Source organism: Biomphalaria glabrata, chromosome 1 (assembly GCF_947242115.1).
Source record: "Biomphalaria glabrata chromosome 1, xgBioGlab47.1, whole genome shotgun sequence".
In the NCBI taxonomy this organism is placed as follows: domain Eukaryota; kingdom Metazoa; phylum Mollusca; class Gastropoda; family Planorbidae; genus Biomphalaria; species Biomphalaria glabrata.
Window position 1 is genome coordinate 80,323,439 of NC_074711.1, and position 18,184 is coordinate 80,341,622.

The 18,184-nt window shown below is 31.7% G+C and overlaps 1 protein-coding gene across 1 annotated transcript; it reads right to left on the reverse strand.

The window, feature by feature from the left end:
- Positions 1-2,303: 2,303 nt before the first annotated feature.
- LOC106051526 (condensin complex subunit 2-like) lies at positions 2,304-17,953 on the reverse strand. The gene is made up of 19 exons (XM_056017911.1): positions 17,817-17,953; positions 16,452-16,564; positions 16,129-16,290; positions 15,738-15,837; positions 15,380-15,458; positions 15,135-15,221; positions 14,745-14,862; positions 13,081-13,166; positions 12,330-12,585; positions 11,271-11,353; positions 11,016-11,157; positions 10,063-10,162; positions 9,820-9,950; positions 8,668-8,909; positions 7,202-7,303; positions 6,464-6,625; positions 5,903-6,004; positions 3,480-3,650; positions 2,304-2,700 (listed from the first exon to the last, which is right to left on the reverse strand). The coding sequence occupies exons 3-19, from the start codon at positions 16,262-16,264 to the stop codon at positions 2,638-2,640; spliced, it is 2,160 nt and encodes a 719-aa protein (XP_055873886.1). The 5' UTR covers positions 16,265-16,290; positions 16,452-16,564; positions 17,817-17,953; the 3' UTR covers positions 2,304-2,637.
- Positions 17,954-18,184: the final 231 nt, after the last annotated feature.

Sequence of the window (18,184 nt, forward strand, 5' to 3'; positions counted from 1 at the left end):
ACTAGTGCTAGGGTTGTTTAGATGAAATGAGAATAGCTGGATCAATGTTTGCAGAAAAAACAAAGTACCTGTACTAGTCTTGAGTGACTACCCCTGCAATGGCTATGCTTTTGTCCTTCAGTATGATACAAATACTTGTCATTAACAAATTACCTTTTTAGTTCATTTTAAGCAATAAATACATTACATAAGTTCCAACAATTTCAAGACATCATTCTAAAATAAATTAAAAAGAACATTTAACCAACTTAATGGGTTATATTTAATTTGCAACCTTCAGTATAAAATTGTTTGATGAATATTGAACTTCTACATAATTTAAAATACTAATTGCGATTTTTTTTAAAATCCAGTAATTGCTTTTTTTATTCAATTTAAACCTGACACTTGAATTTGTTTGTATTTATATCATTTTTTTTTAAAAGTCTATTGATGTTTTTAAAATAGTCAATATAAAACAACATTAGGTGTCCCCATGGATGTGCCTAATGTTAGGCACACTTTGGGAGCTTATGGTGTAGGATAGGCAAGGATAACTTTGTAACTTCAATTTAGAATTGTAGGCATATCAACTAAATATCTATTATTGCTTTCAGAACTGAATTGGAATAGCAATAAAGTATGGTTGGTTAGTCATGTGATATGGGTTCTACGAATCATTTGGTGGTCTCAAAGGTCCTTGTTCGAACCATGTTGATATGTGGGAGGTTTGGGCTAGGGTGTAATTATTTTGAGAGTCTGAAGGAACATCTAAAACATGTCAAACAAAAACATTTTCCAAACAAGCATATTAGATAAAAGTATACAAACTGTTTAAATGTAAATAACTCAAACTAGTTTGATTTAGATCTATAATAGTTTCATAATGACAGTACATACACAGTGGAATAGTTTAAATTACCGTAATTGTTTTATGGGGTAAATATGCAGTTATAATTTAGTTCTAAATTGTGATTTTATATTATTAAAATAACTAAATTCTAAGATCACACATAACAGATATAGTACCACAATTCAACTAAGGCTTTGTCTTTAACTGTACAGTTGATCAATCCAAGAGTGGGGAGGTGCTATTAAAATAACTATTAGATGAGTTGCACTGCCTTAATAGCTTTGGCCCTACTTTATAAATGGAAAAATAAAAATATTTACTGCTGCAACTGTTTAGAAAAACAGACATACATAGAGGGTTTCCTAAATGTATATCTTAATGGTAGCATAAAAATTATGTACATATTTTTATTTAATAACCCCTTTTTTCCTCCTTTTGAAGTAATTCACATTTTATGACACAAAATGAAACTGGTACTTGTCTCATTCTTCTTATATTATTTGCTTTGAACAGTATACCTTTGAGCTGGAGAGAAAAGTGATGTCTAATATGGCAAAGAAACACAAAACATAACCTGGCAGCTATTTGCTGTGCATGTTAGGAGCAGCTTCTCTCACAATCTAATTCATGTGCCATACATCATTTTAAAAACATATGTACTTGAGTGATAATGACTTATTGAATGTAAGCTTTGTACTATACTGTCTTAAAATAAATGCAAATATATTTTTGATAACATGTTGGTTTGAGTGATTTTATTTTGTTCAGTTAAAACATAGTGCAAAGAATTTTTCCTGTATCACAAGACCACTACCACTTTTATTGTCTTACAAATATTTTATTATACTAATATTTTGTTCTAGTTACACTAATTACAGCATATTCATGATTGCATAAATATGTATGTGGCAACCAGGGATTGAAACAGACTTGGAAAGCATGACATACACAATTTTGTTATATTTGAATGGGAGAACTTCAACACTTTTACCTTCTAGTACTTTTAAGTCTAATAGATACTACAGTGTTGTAACATTTATGAATCTGTTATGAATGTAAAAAATGTATTAAAGAGCCAGTGGAGATCTTAGGAATTCCCAAAAATATAGGACAATAACAAACACAGAGCAACTAGAAACACATGAAGAAGAAAACTAATATAAAACAATGCATTCTCATTATTCAATATTTTATTTATGTAATATTTAAAACAGTTTCATGGCATTAAAAAAACATTTAAGTCAACAAGTGACAAAAAAAATGAACCATACAACTTAAGTCTATGAGTTCCAATAGTGGCACAATAACCCAGGATAAGCAAGTTGTTGACATTTTGAAGACATCTTAAAAGGTGTAAGATTCATGTAAAGAAGGCACATAGTATTGATTCTTAATATCTTTAACATAATGTACACATTAGTAAGTAATAATACTAGTTGCTGCCTAATCCTTTTATATATATATATATATATATATATATATATATAAACATTGAACTATTACCATTAAAACATTTGCTATGTCCATATTTACAAGGAGTAGAACACAAGTTCAAAACTCTAAACAAATGAGAGTTCCAAACTATGCAGAATAATGCATATAAGATAAAACATCACATAAACCAACATTGAACTAGCAACTTCAAATGCATTAATTACAATTGCTAAAAAAATACACATATTAAATTTTCTCACTAAAATCAACAAAAATCTGGCCAGCATAATTGTTGGTCCTACTTTTTGAGCATCTAGACATTATTTCAATCAAATATTTTATTTAGTTGGGAGCAAAACAAAAAACAACTATCATAGGCTGTCTTGCTCTATGTAAATATCTTCCATTTCTTTAACTGTAGTTAACTTGAGACCCTGTAAAGAAAAATATAAATAAGACATATATTTAAGAATTAGATACAAAACTATTCATTTACAAATGAGAAATTGACTAGTAAGAAGTGAAAATTCCAACTGTTCTTTCTTTTTTTTTTTTTTAAATAAAAGGAATTTGCCTACGCCAAAACCAGCAGTCAATAAAATTGTTTAAATAGATGAGGTACAGTTTACAAAATGACATAAAACTAATTCATGACTAGTATTATGAACAACTATCCAAATGGTACTCAAAAAATTTAGGAGTAGATACAAAAAGAGTTGAAAATGTATTTTACCATCAGAATTTTAAATTATAAGGGTTCATTCAATGTACATTTATCTATGAAAATCTTCATAGAATATACTGATAGTGCTGCTTCCATGACTAACAATTTACAAGGTGACTAGCCAAATGACACATGTCTTTATTGATCAATTGTCAAAGTTCTACTAGAGCTGTTGAACGCTACAAAAAACATGCACAAAAATTGTTATTCTAATAGCACTGCCAACAAATGAATAAAAACAAATTGGTTAAGAAGTTTGTGACACAACAGCCAACACCAAGACCACTTGGCTACCTGGCACGGAGTTCAAGTTCAAATCCTGACTAAAACTGAGTAGTTATCTGAGCAACTCAAGGCAGAGCCCCCCCCCCCCTCCCCTGATTCACAAAAACATTTGGACAACATTTTACTAAGCATGAAAAGTTGGGCTCTACAAAAACAATAAAAAAAAAAAATTGATCTAAACAATGTAATATAGACAAAGCTTACCTTTTCATTGGTAATGTACAGCAAACAGGCAAAGACAGTATGTATAGACAGATTCTTGGCCATTGTTGTTGAGACTTTAGAGGGGAGAGTATTCACAAGTTGACTGAAGTAACAAGGGGAGGTCATCTTTGTAGTGGACAGGAAGACATCATTAGCAGCAACCTCTGAGTTCTAAACAAAGATTGCATTCATCATTAATAATAGTTATAATATTTTAGATAGCGCTGTTAACAAACATAATGTGGGCTCAAGTAGCACTGTTAACAAACATAATGTGGGCTCAAGTAGCACTGTTAACAAACATAATGTGGGCTCAAGTAGCACTGTTAACAAACATAATGTGGGCTTAAGTAGCACTGTTAACAAACATAATGTGGGCTCAAATAGCACTGTTAACGAACATAATGTGGGCTCAATGTTCTAAAAGGACAAAACAACGCCCCCCCCCCTTTCCCAAAAAATAAAAAGGTATCCAATATAACAAAAAGTTTTGAACAGGTAAGTCTTCATGTTCTTGAAAGTTCTATGGAATCCTCTTAATTTGAAGTAGAATAGTACAGAGGGTGCCTTCAAAAGTAATGGAATGTAATTTACTTTTTAACAAGGGAAATAACCAATAAGATATTCAACAAATTACCCCCCTTGCTAATATAGTAATCAAATATGGGGGTATTTTGTAATTAGCATTTTTTCCACATCATTTTACGTATATCACATGATATTTGTATTTTCTCTTTAAAGGATTTCAAATTTAAGTAATTGACAATCCCATTTTGTTTATAACTTTGAAAATGTCTATGACTACTGATTATTACAACAGCGTACATATTATTTGGTGAGTGCCAAACTGAAAAAAAGATGGATGGATTGTATAGATTGTAAGTCAGCCTGTTTTTGTCCCTCTCTTGGCACACACAAGAATAATAGGACATTAGCACATATTCATGATGTAACATACTAAATATATACAGTTGGCTTAAAAAGACATACATCCTTGAAATGGTATTATATGTATATTTGCACTTTAAAATAGGAACAGTTTCAATGACACTACATACATTATAACTGAGCTTTGAAATGTTACACAACATCAGGGAAAAAAACAACAACTCCCATTCCCTAATAAAACTAAGTACATTATGTTACTTATTCTATCTCTTGGAACGAATGATACTAAGTGCTTTTGTTTCATTGGAGGTGTTCTGGGAAATCAGGTCTGGTAATCTATACTATAAAGTAGAATGTTTGGCGTATGTATGTATGTATGTCTCCGTATAGAAATCAAAACCTTTTCACTGATCTTGATAAAACTTGGCACAAATGTTCCTTGGGTACCAACTTAGACCGTAGAGTATGTATTGTGGCCCTAAAACAAACTTAAGACCCTCAAAAAAAAAGAAAAAAAAGACCAACTCTATTACAGCTATAGTATTTTATGGATCTAGGCCATATTTATAATGTTGACATGAGAAAAGATCGAAAGGATTTAGATCTAGATATAATTATAAGAACTTAACTTTGCACTTATAGTTTATTTTTTGACACATGAAAATACAAAATATAGTTTATTGATTTCATTATTTTATCAAATTTGTGTTTCAAAAGCATTTTTACATTAATTCGTTATTTATATCTGTGAATTTAGATATCCTGATGCACATTCTTTCATTAGACATTACCAAATGGTTACACATTAACACATCTCTCAACTGAGTCTATTCCTAGGTCTAATACTCTTATTGAACTCTATGATGATAAAACTTCTTTTCGCAAAGATAGTTTTATGCTTTAACACATGAATATACGAATTATAGTCCATTCATTTCATATTTTAATCAAATTAACATTTAAATTTGTTTTTCTAAAGCATTTTAATACATTCGTTCGCTGTTCGCTAAAGCTGCGTAGCCGTGTTGAGATAGGCCTATATTCATTCAAGAAAAAAGGTCACGCATGCGCAGAGCAAAGCATTCACGCAGCACAGAATGAACTCTATAAATGCCAATTTTTAACTCCAGATTAGTCTAGATCTAGATCTATGTCTACCTCAAGATCTACTTTATACTTTAACACATGAACATACAAAATTAAGTCTATTCATTTCAAATTTTAATCAAATATATGTAGGCCTACAAGCAAATGTTTTAATTTGAAAAAATGGATTTAAGTAGATTAGCTATTTTGATTTGATGGCTTCATTCAAACTATTTTTACATTTACACACTCGTTTTATTTATTACATTATTATTTCGTTTAAATGTTTTAAAAACACTCTCAGTGACTATATCGACAGTAATACGCAAATAAAGACCCGCTGGTAAAATATGTCTAGTAATTTAATAAGCATGAAAACTTGTCACATTTAAAAAGTACCAAAGGACTTGAAAATTAATCCCAAAATTCAATATTTAAAATCTATTTACCTCTTGTGTATCTTTTGTCAAGATAGACCAAATGGTAGACTTTAATTTCTTGACGTCCACTCGTTTTGCGGATTTAGCATACTGAATGCTGATTTTTTGTACCTAAAATAAAAGGAAAAGAGGATAATAAAGTTGATAAATGAAAATGACAAACTGAAAACAGGGGACATTTAGCTAGGAATCAACAGGGAAAAACTTAACAGCATAATTAATTACATGTTTCAAAAATTCAAAGGAAGATTGCTAGGTTAAAGACACACTGGCACTACAAAGAAACCTCTGTTGTGCAGCATTGAGGCTGACTGATGGTAGGTTGACTGAAGGGTCAACATGCTGACTATAGAAGAGACAGGCCAAAGGTAGGCAAAGAGAAATCCTAATGAAGAACTGGTAGGGAAAAAGAAATAATAATTATAATAAATGCAGCATGGAAACCTTTCCCAGATACCCTCACTCCACAAAGGAGTTTGGAACATAGTGTACTGAGTATGTTATAAGCATGAACGCTGCGCTAATATGTACTGAAACAATGGAACAAGTGACAAAATCTCTTTAAAATACCTTGTTTGGGGCTGCCACAAGTTTATCTTGTGTTAAGACAGTGCCATTTAAAGTCAAATTGGTGAAATGACCTTGACTAGAGTTGTCCTGTGAGGCCTGAATAAAATTGGTCTCATTGGAAAAGTCAAAGCCAGCAGCAGATAAATCCTCATCATCCTCATCCTGAATGAAGAGAAAAACAAAATAATGTCAGGAATAAAAAAAAAAAGCTCCTCTTGCACTATATGCTGGCAAGCGAACCAAAGCCCATCAATTAAAAGTACCTAGCGATTCTGACAATCTAAATTTAAAAAAAAATAAGTGTAGTTTTGAGCAAACTGTCTTCAAGTTGACAAGAAAAAAAAAACAACAAAATAAGGAATATCCAATTGTAACATCTGTATTGTGACAATCTACTGAACAGCTGTAAGATGAAAAACAGGTTTACTTATGAAGTACACTTGTTAAAAAAAACATGCAAATCATGATTGCAAAAAGATTACACATGTTTGCATAATTAAAACAACTTCTATTTATTAAAAGTCCATAATAACCATTTGCACCTACTTCAAGACAACAATGGAATGTCTTTCATAAGCACATTTTATTTTCAAGACAAAAGTTACATGGATGGACAGATAATTAAAATTAAATATAAGTGTATTGTACAGTGTAACCTGTAGTACATTACAAAAATGATAATGTAATCAAAAGTATTTTAATACTAAACAGAAATCCAGAAATGATAAAAATGGTTACCCTAGCAACTGGACAAAAGTTTTCAACATCATTTTTGTTATTGAGGTCATAATTTTCAATTTCGCCGTCAACACCGATTGCCTCCTCTGTTACTGGTTTGATCTGCATATTAAGAAATATATGAATAATATAAGAATTTAAGATGTACCGCTACTTTTGATAAGCATTTCATTAAATGTCACTCAGAAAAGGTTATAAAAACAAAACTGGCACAAAAAACCGTCTCAAAAGGACCAATTTCATACAGGAATCTCTAAACCAAAAAAAGAAACACCAACTTGAAAAAATTACTCTGGAATCCTCGATACACTATAATGAATCTCCACCCTGGGACGAAAGCCCTCTACCTACTATAAGGGACCATATTGAAAACATAAAAAGAAAATCTGATTACAGACCAACAGAGCTCAAGGAAATAGTGAACTGCTTTCTACATACCAATTACCCTAGCAATCAGTGGATCAGAGTTTACACGGATGGCTCATCCCATAAAGCCACCACAAATGGAGGAGCTGGAATACTTATCGAATGGCCAGATGGAGAAAAACTAGAAAAATCCATTGCAACTGGAGAGCTCTCTGACAGTCACAGAGCAGAAAGGGAAGCACTAGCACTAGCTGCTACCATGCTAGCAAATCATTCAAGTTCCCCTCACAGTCAGATTGTCTTTCTAACAGACGCGAAAACAACTCTCCAAAGCTTGCAAAACTCTGATTCCCCTTATATTAAAAACCTCAGAACAGCACTTACAAAGCTCAACAACAACAGCAAAAAACTGTTATTCAATGGATACCAGCTCACATACAACTAGCAGGAAATGAGAAGGCTGACACACTCGCCAAGAGTGGGAGAACAAACTCACAAGTAAACTCTGCACTCTATCCAGAAGAAATGAAGAAATTAATTGTAGATAAAATAAATGAGAAATGGACGGGCTCCCATCCAAATCACAAGAAAGATGACGCTTACTATAAGCTATCCCGACAAGACCAAAGTCTAATCTTTCGACTCACGACCGGACACAACAGAATGCGACAACACATGTTCCGGAAGCTCAAAATTGGAACCAGTGAAATCTGCCCATGTGGAGTATCACCAGAAAATGCCGACCATGTCCTCCAAAACTGCTCTCTTTACCAAGAGGCCCGTATAAGACATTGGCCCCAAATCACCCCAATAGAAAGAAAACTATATGGAGAGCTCCTTGATTTGGAAACCACTGCGCAGTTCATCTCATGTATTGGTCGTCATATGAACACTCCAACATAACAATGAGAACGAGGAGAAAGAAGAACTCAGAAAGGGTTATAAACATGAAGCTGACACATTTTTTTTTTTAATTTGTTTTTAATACATACATTTTTGGAGAAAAAAAATGTGCTCATTAAAATGGGTTACAGGAAAAGCTAAGTAATTTCTGAAAAATAAAGCAAAAAACTAAACATGAAGTGAATAAAACATGTTACCTTTATATTTGGTTTTAAGAATAAACAAAACAGTTTCTCTTGTTTGTCTATCTGTTTGTCCTCTGGCAATGTTGTTCTTTTCTTAGTGTAGGTGGCCCACGTTCTCTTAGTGATGCTAATAGACTCTGCTTTGGCTGGCTTCAGAATTTCAGCCACCTGTTCCTCAGACATGTCAAATGTGAGTTTAAAGGGCTGCTTTTTTGTTTTCTTTTTGGTCGTCTTCTGGGCTGACGTATTGGAGCCTTAATAAAGAAATTTTTATTTAGTCAAAGCCTCCACCATTTTTATGCTCAAAACTCTTAAAACAAACTAGATTTCAAGAGACTATTATAAAGGGGGTCCCAGGTTCAAATACTTATAAACACTGGGATTTTTAATTTCGGGATCTTTATGGCGTCCCTGAGTCCACCCAGCTCTACTGGGTACCGGAAATTTGTTGGGGAAAACTAAAAATGGTTGATCAATGTGCTGATCTTTACATCATCCGCCTTATAGATCGCAAGATCTGAAAGGGGAACTTTTAATTTAACTATTATAATTTGAATTTGGAACTGAGATGCAATAACTATTTCTTTTAAGCTTAAGAATTTTTAAAATAACTCAAAAGATTATATTCAGTTTTCCTATGCATAGGCCTCTCCTAACATCTGTTATAGTTGATTCTATCGCTCTGATCAAGTTGTTTAAGAATGTTCAATAAAACCAATCACTACAGAAATGGCAAATACTATAGTCTCATTCCGCAAGAAATGTAACGAGTTTTACTAAATTTGAATCTTTGCCTGTGCTATTTTAGTGGCTCCTTTGGCAGTAAACCAAATGATACTGTTACTAAACTGTCAGAGTGACAGGGTGGGATTTTACAGTTAATCAGCCAGATGAAGTAAGCACAAGCATGTGAGTGTGTTGATCCTTTTTCTTATATAAAAATTGGTAAAATTTTTGTGTCCTTTTAGCTACATATAAACAATTTATAGAGCCAAAATAATTTTAGTTTTAAACAATAAAATACAATCAGAATTCAATAAAACAAGCTTTTACAAGTCGAAGAACAATTTTTTTCTAACCCAATATTTGTTAAAATTTGAAAAAATTAGAGGTCAAAATTTTTCTATTGAGAAGATGAGTATAGTAAAACAAGAAAATCCTAACCTGATTTGTTTATAGAAGCCAGTTTCCAATGTCCTGGTCCAGCCCAGGCTTGTAAAAGTGCACTATTAAATAGACAATAGTCTGATGGTTGTGAGGAAAGGATCTGACGCAGTTTGACAACACTTCCTTGACTGGTTTTACAAATGTACATAAAAGATGTAAAAAAAAGATGAAAATGTTACGTCACATAGATAAATACAATTAAAATAAAAAACAACACATAGCTTAGTGATAAATACTTACGCTATATCACTGATGGCACTTTCAACAAATTCTGCTGTGGTAGAATCTCTGAGTGATAAGGCGTTCAGGTCATTGACAAGGCCACCTTGATCAAAGTGATCTAAAATAATATAAAATATTTCTACTAAGGATTTATCATTGCTTATAAAACTTAATAATTGAAATAATGAGTGTCATCTTCCTATAAGATTGTTACAAAAGCAGCACATTCATGACGAGTAAGCAAGTGTGTTGTGTGACATCAGTTCCAAAGCATTGGTCTCGATCTGTATTATGTCTGGTCATTTTAAGAATTCAGTGGAAATAATTACATTTTTGGAGGCACTATGGTTAAGCGCTCTAATGTGTACCTGACATTAAGTGGGGAAAAGTAAAGGTGGTTGGTTGTTGTGCTGGCCTAATGACCTTCTGAGAAAAGGAGAACTTTTTTTAAAATTACATTTTTTTAAAATTTCTGTCTCCGAAAATCAAGATTCCGAATGCATCTCAAACAAAACTTAGTAAAAATAAAAATAGAGAGAGACTAGTCCAGTTCATTAGTTATTTTATTAATAATCTTTCCTGTGCGTCTCATTTAACTATGTCTCATTCAATGGGTGGATTTCAATTCATTGATATTGTGTATTCATCAAAATATTATTAATACATCAATGTGTATTTCCAATATTTTGTTATTAAAACATTTAGCATCACTGAATTTAAATCCAGCGATACAAGGATTACATCAACCATACGATACCACCTTTACACTGAAAAAAATATATATTCAAATACAAATTTCGACTATTATTTGCTCTCAACTATTTCAATCACTGAAACAATGGAGAAAGTCAATAGATCATGAGTGATGCCCTAATATCCCAACTGAATAAGGAATAGGTGAAGGTGAACTTAAATTACATTGTAAGTTGATTTGTTAAAAAAAAAAAGAAGTATAGAATCCATCAAATTACCATTGTCTCCATCTGCATTGTCATTATCATCTATAGCACCAGTTGCTATGGCATCCACTTCTTCTTCCACACTAGATATGTGTGGTGGCTCCACACTTGCATCAAAAGCAAATTCCGAGAAGCTCTTTGGTAAAATAGAGACCTAAACAAAAAAATATACTGTTCTTCAAAGTTTTAATTAGCAATTATAGTCAAAGTGCAATTTAAATTAGCAAAGTAAGATAACTTTACAATACTTATGTGTGTGCCACTTACTTCCCCTTCATTAGTCAGAAAGTGAAAATCACTCAAAGGAGAACACATCTGACAGTTTTCCAAATTAGCATTCTCAAGCTTGGCTGAAAACAAGAAAGTGTAAAAAGGTAAAACTATTGATCACCAGATTCTGTGACAAGTCTATCAAGTTAACACAGGTTATACCAAAACAAACATTCAAATATGCTCAATGAAAAGTTTTAGTCTATCAAAGTCAACACAAGTTATACCAAGGCAATCATTCAAATATGCTCAATGAAAAGTTTTAGTCTATCAAAGTCAAAAACTTAAAACAACCAGATGATTTGTTGACCTCCTGGCTAGGCTTTAGTAAATTAAGCACGACAGATTTAATTTTACCATAACTAAGCTTCAATGTACAATAACTTAAAACATGTATTATGCCATTAAATCAAGTAGTCGTAATCTAATCAGTTGTCTGTTCTTTTTTAAATTAGGTTTTAAACTCCAGACATTTTTCTATAATTATTTTAAAATAAGCACATGAAATGTTCCCTTTTATTTGGACAAATAATAAACATGTCCATAAAATTTTGGAAATGAGTAAAAGTATGCCTTATTTTAATAACCCAGCAACAATACAGGCCTGTATGCAGTATATTGACACTACTATTAGAAACATTTTATTGAAAATAAATAAATAAATAAGACATGACTTGTTTTTATATTAGACATTTATGAATACAAGTAAATGAAATATATATATATATATACATATATGCTCAATTAAAAACTTTTCAAAAGGTATAGCTTAGAAATTCAATTGTAGAGGCAAATATTGTATTACTATAAAGTAGTATTTTTTAAAATAGAAAATGTATAATGTATTTCAACTTTGTATCAACAAAAGGAGCCATATATATATATACATCAACATGCAATGCACCAAATTTGGGCAGATACTTTTTACTTGAACTATAATTAGTTAATTTTTCATTATATGCAAACATTGGAATGTGATTTAACAACACTTGGCATGCTTTCTGTCTTGGCTGTAAGTATTAAGAACCAACTTTTCTTTCTCTTGTCCTTACTAACCTTTCAGTTCAGAGTAACTCGCTTTTTTGGGGGCAGATTGGGAATCAGGTTGTGGAGCTTCAAAACTCACAGGTGCTGAGGAGTCCAGCACCAGCTGATAATTGTCATCAAATATTCGTAATCTGTTCAGAAGCAGTCCACGAGCACCGCCTTCATCAAAGGCAGCTGATGTCACTTGAAACATGGGATCCTCCTCAAACTCCAAGTCTTTGTCATCGTTTATATTTTTAAGATTGGTCTCAACAGTGGGTGAAATCTGGAAACAAACAAAAAAAATGTAGTTAAAAAAAAAAAAAAGCAGTCAAAAAGAGCTCCCCTATTGTTGTAGACAATGGTAAATAAGGATGCTAATTAGCAATCCTTAACACCTTAACTTCCCTTCACATACTGAGATTTACTTATGCTCACATTCACAGAAAAATATAATTAGGCCCCCAGGACATTAGCCCACACATTTTTAAAGACGCTAAATTATTTATTATGACTGAACTAATGTCTTTAAATGTTAAATGCTGAGTGGCTTTCAAGCTGCAGTCCCAGTGATTTTAAGGACCTCCCTAAGTCTAACTTTAATTGGGCACCTTACAGTGCTGATCACATGACTCCATCGTTAAGTCAGAGATGTTTTGCATCAATTGTAATATCTTAAAAACAACACTGACTTCTATAGTCTAAATCCCTTTGTAAAGTTACTGAATCACATGATAGTTAAACTTGTTGAATTGCAGAGTTTTTAGACTTCATTACTGACCTTTTTCTTTTTGATCTTTTGTTCTGCTTCTACAGCTGTGTCCTCTTGTGCTGCATTCTCTGCATTTGGTCCATCAGAAAGAAAATCTAAACAAAAAGTGATAGACACTGGTAATTAGCAAGCAAAAGTGAGTCAGTGGTAATTTGCAAGCAAGCAATAACAAAAAAGTCTAAATTAAATCATATTCTAGGATCAAGATGGGGCCGCACAGTAAATCCACTTGCTGCCAATCTATTTCCCTTTGGTTAAACTCCAAGCCTTTTTCAAATTTTGAAATATTTATGCCTTTGGCTATTCTTACTGGATAAACAAAATGGCAGCTGATCAAATAACACTTGTCTTCCAAGATTAAGGAGGAAAGTAGAATTTCAAGTGGCTACAATCCTAGCTGTGATCTAGATATTTTGTCACATCCATTTACTGTTGTCAGCCAATGGTTGGTTTACGTTTTTTCTGTCCATGACTGTCTTTAGCAGATTTCTTTTACTTTCAAAAGTGTATCCTGCGGCCTTTGTCTTGTTCAGAAGCTGCCGTCTACTCTCCTTTAAGTCAGTTAAAGCAAGCTGGTGTCTGATATGGGGGAAAGGCAACTATTGCATCAACCACGAACACGTCTCATCAAATAATGCTATAATTATCAAGACTCCATCATCTTTATTAGTATGTCTAAAAGACAAGCCACTAAAAATGTCAATCACAAAATATTTTAAATTATATTTTTTTTTCATTTCACTCTCCAATAAATACAGGCACAGAAATAAAAAAAACAGACTCAACTATATAAACATTTCTGTTTGTCTCATAATGAGATCTGCATAAGTAAAACACTTCCAAATAAAAGCTAACATTTTGACTGAATGAAAATAGAACAATATGATGTCTACACAGCTTGTTGAATAAACATATTACAGCCCTGTTGTAGTTACACACTGGTTTATCTTTTTTGTATCCAAATATATTATAAAGAAACAAAATATCTCATGTTTAGAAAATCAACAATGTTTTTTAAAATAAAGTTACCCAAAATATAAATAACACAATACAAAAATAATGTTTACTTCTCAGTGAAAAGTACTCATGGGGAAAAAAAAAGTACATAAAATATTAGTTTACAAGGGACTAGTGTACAGCAATGAGCTATAATTCCACAGGGTGAGGAAAAAGGGGAATTAAAAAAAATGTGTCTCTATGACAAATCGCTAGGGTGTTATTTATTATTAATACTTTCCCAAACTAATCTGTAGAGCTCATTAGACTACAGAATAGATGTCAAAGAAGCCAGAATATAAAATTCCAGCATTCATAGCAATTCGTACTACGAAAATTGTTCTAGGGTTTGGGTACTATTTGGAGCTTATCTCAATAAAATTTACACATTTTTTTTTATACAAGAATAAATTTTTTTTACTATAGTTATGCACATGTTTAATTAGCGATTCTTGTTCATTATAAATTTAAATAAAGATTTATGGGTCAAAGCTGGTATAATCAACAATAATGAGACACTATATTTGGTTCTTAATTAATTTTATATGAATAAATTAGTAAAGTAATACATGGGCGTATAAAACACTTCTTAAGTAAAAAAAATAATTTTAGAGATAATCAGCAGCTAACTCAAAGTTAATTCTCAAACAATTAAAAAACTATGAATTCCTACTCACCTTCCTCTACCACTTTTCCCCCTCCTAGGCTTGCTACCATTTTATAGGCAGATGAATGAATGAAATCAACACGCCCAGCATAGATTTTGGCACTTGCATCTAGTGTTGAGCTAGCAACCTATTTGTTAAGAGATACAGCAAATTAATTGCATTTATCCTAACTAATCTAGACTTTGTCTACTGTTTAGCTAGTAGCCTATGCAATTATTGCAGGATACACCAAAACTGTAATGCTGACATTAAAAAAAAAACAAAAAACTATTAGCTTCAGTTTGCTTTGTTTTATCTGTTATATATTTAATATTTTCAAAAACCACTGACATTGTCCACAGCAACTTATTGTAATCAATTCACTTCATTGTATTTTTAACTTAAATGAAGACCATTTACCTGGAAATTGTCTAGCTTTTTCTTTTTCAATAACTCTGTGATGTAATCAATGAGATGCAAACCAAAGGCATTTTTTGAGGTAATTTTCTGAGCAAAAAAAAAAAAAAAAGAAAGAAATAAAAAACAACCATTTTGTAGCATGTTTATGTCCATTAAACTATAGCATTGTAATGTCATGCTAATATTAAATAGCAGCATAATGTCATAAATTATATTTCATCACATTAAATAGTGTTTTGCCTTACGTTTTCTGTGGATAATTTGATGCAATTGGCATAGTTGCTGGCAAGTTCTGCACTAGTTAACCCATTCAGCTCTGTTGAACTAAACACACAAACATGTTTTAATATTTAAAACCAACTTATCATAGCACTTATGGATCTAGCTGTGACAGACCTATTTAAAAAAACTATTTGAAATTTTCATTTTCCTACTGAATATTATAAGCTATATAAAAATATATCCTACAAAAATAAAGGCTACAGTCAATATTTTTTGTTACATTAGCTTAAAAATAAAAATTTACTGCACAAAATATGAGTAGTTTACTTGCAGGAATCTGTTTATTAATAATAAATGAAACGTAACAAAGGCTAGCACTACCTGGGCGATGCAGTGGATGGGCTGCCCAAAACTCTCCTATGTATATCAAAGGCTTGAGACTTTCTCCGCCTTTCCCTTTTTTGCTGACCTTCATCATAATCTGGGGAAAACAAATCCCAAAATGTGATATTTAGTATTTGCTAAGCAAATCTCAAGGATAAAAATACAGCTTAAATGTCTTATTTAGTTTAAATAGATAGAGAGAGTGAGATATCTGGATTGAAATAAGTGATAGTTAAGGATAGAATAATTCTCTAAATTGAGTAAGACAAGTATCTTGCCTAGAACTAGCAAAAGCCACAAATAGAGAACAGTTTGTTGTATTTATATCATTTAAAGATGATGTTGCAAAGAATTTAAGTAAAATATTCTAACTTATAAAACTAAATACCATCAAAATTTTGAAGAGCTGTTGCAGGGCTTGAGATCCCAGGGGTACGACTAGTAGCTGGAGACAAGTATTTAGTTGAAGCTGGGCGAACTGGTGTAGTGTTATTCAAAGAGGACAACACAGCCCGTTCTGTCATGGTGTGGTATTTTAACTGATAAAATCCTGTGCAACAATAATTTTAATGATAAGTATAATATTTAAAAAAGAAAGATTTTTTTTTACTACATCACTATTGTGTGTGTATCAAATTTACACACAAAAATATCCCTTATTTTTTTAATGTAAAATGTTATGTTCAGAACATACGATGATAAAATACTCACCTTCAAAACAAAATGGTCCTACCCTTGTCCAGTGATTAGTTGGATTTATTACTTAATTTGGCAAAATTAATCTGTTAAGACTGGCTGACTATTTATTTTTTCCATTCTTCAATCTGGATTAACAGCAAAATGTCAAAAAGAAAATAATAAGTATATGGTTTTACATTAAAAAATATTCTTTTTAAAAGACTAGATACTGATGTAGATTTAAGTAAAATGTTTTATGCTAAAGTGATATTCACTTTCTAACAATTGAGAATTGAGACTTTATTAAATTGTCATCTTATTTGTCCCTGTGTGGTATGCAATCCTGGAAATGGTTCTGAACTCAAACCCTGCCTACTGCTGTCCTGCAGAATGCTAGTAAACTTAATTTCTGAACACATGTCTGGTTGTTTTTATTACAAAGTTTAGATCTCTATATATAAAAATAAACTCACTGTCTGTCTGGTACAAATTTTGAGCAAATTTTTTTCTTCCACACCCACTCTCTGATCAAGTTGAAATTTTACACAATTATTTATTGCACTTAAAAAAAACAATGAAACAGGAATCAATAAAAAAATTAATTACTGTTAATTAGATAGATCTATAATTTATAATTAAATTGCTTGATACTTGATACTATGTCTAAGTCAGACTAAGTCGCCTAAGTAGTCTAGATATTTTCTAATGATACTGATAGTTAATCAAGATTAAGAGATTAATTTTAATCATTATGATTAACTTGACTGACTTGACTTGTAGTTGGACTGTGACTGTCCTAGTAGGCAGGCCTAGACTAGACTAGTCACTTAGATCTCTAGTGTCTATTACACTATTGTGAAGTATTGTGACTATATTAATACTGTGACTATACTATAGTATAGTGTAGTCACAGTATTAATATAGTCACAATACTTCACAATAGTCTATAGTGTCACTATAGATTACTATAGAATACTACTAGATCTAGACTCTAGTATCAGTATAGGACTAATAATTATATCTAGACTCTAGTATCTAGAGTAACTAGAGTGTTACTAGAGCGAGTTTAGAATAGTCTAGATCTATGACTACTAATCTCAAATCTCAAGTCAGACAAGTGGACAAGTCACAAATGACAAGTTGATGACTTATAAATCATTATCATGATTATGAGTATTATTTAATTATGAGTGAGGGCGACTGAGGGGCGAGAATAAAATAGATCTACAAACTGAAACTCTAGTCTCTAGTGACACTCTAGACTTTATTCTGTCATTTCACAAAATTTAGATTTAAAACAAAACAATAAATTATATAATGTATCTAGATAGATCTAAATCTATTATATTCTAGATCTATATTAATTATTATAAGAATCCATACAATGTAAAGATTTACCTCGCTAAATAAAGAAATTTAAACATTCCGCCTCGACTTCCGTAAATAACACAGTTTGTGGCCACTTTGGCTTATCTGGATCTAGACTCTTTTTTTTTTTTTTTAATTTTAGACTTTGGTATTCTTTCATAGAAAACAAGATCTAGAATAATAATGTATGGAATGATAATGTAAACCTATCTAGATTTAGATATTAATAAATTTGATTTATTTTTATTATTAGAGTTTAATTTTTTTTCAAATAAATCTAGATTTAATTTTGATCGTAAAAATTTAAAAATCTCATGCTGCACTAGCCTATATTTTACATTTAGCCTGCAAAATGCGGCAGAGGAGATACCTGCAATCTGCGTGGCTGGCTTCTTATG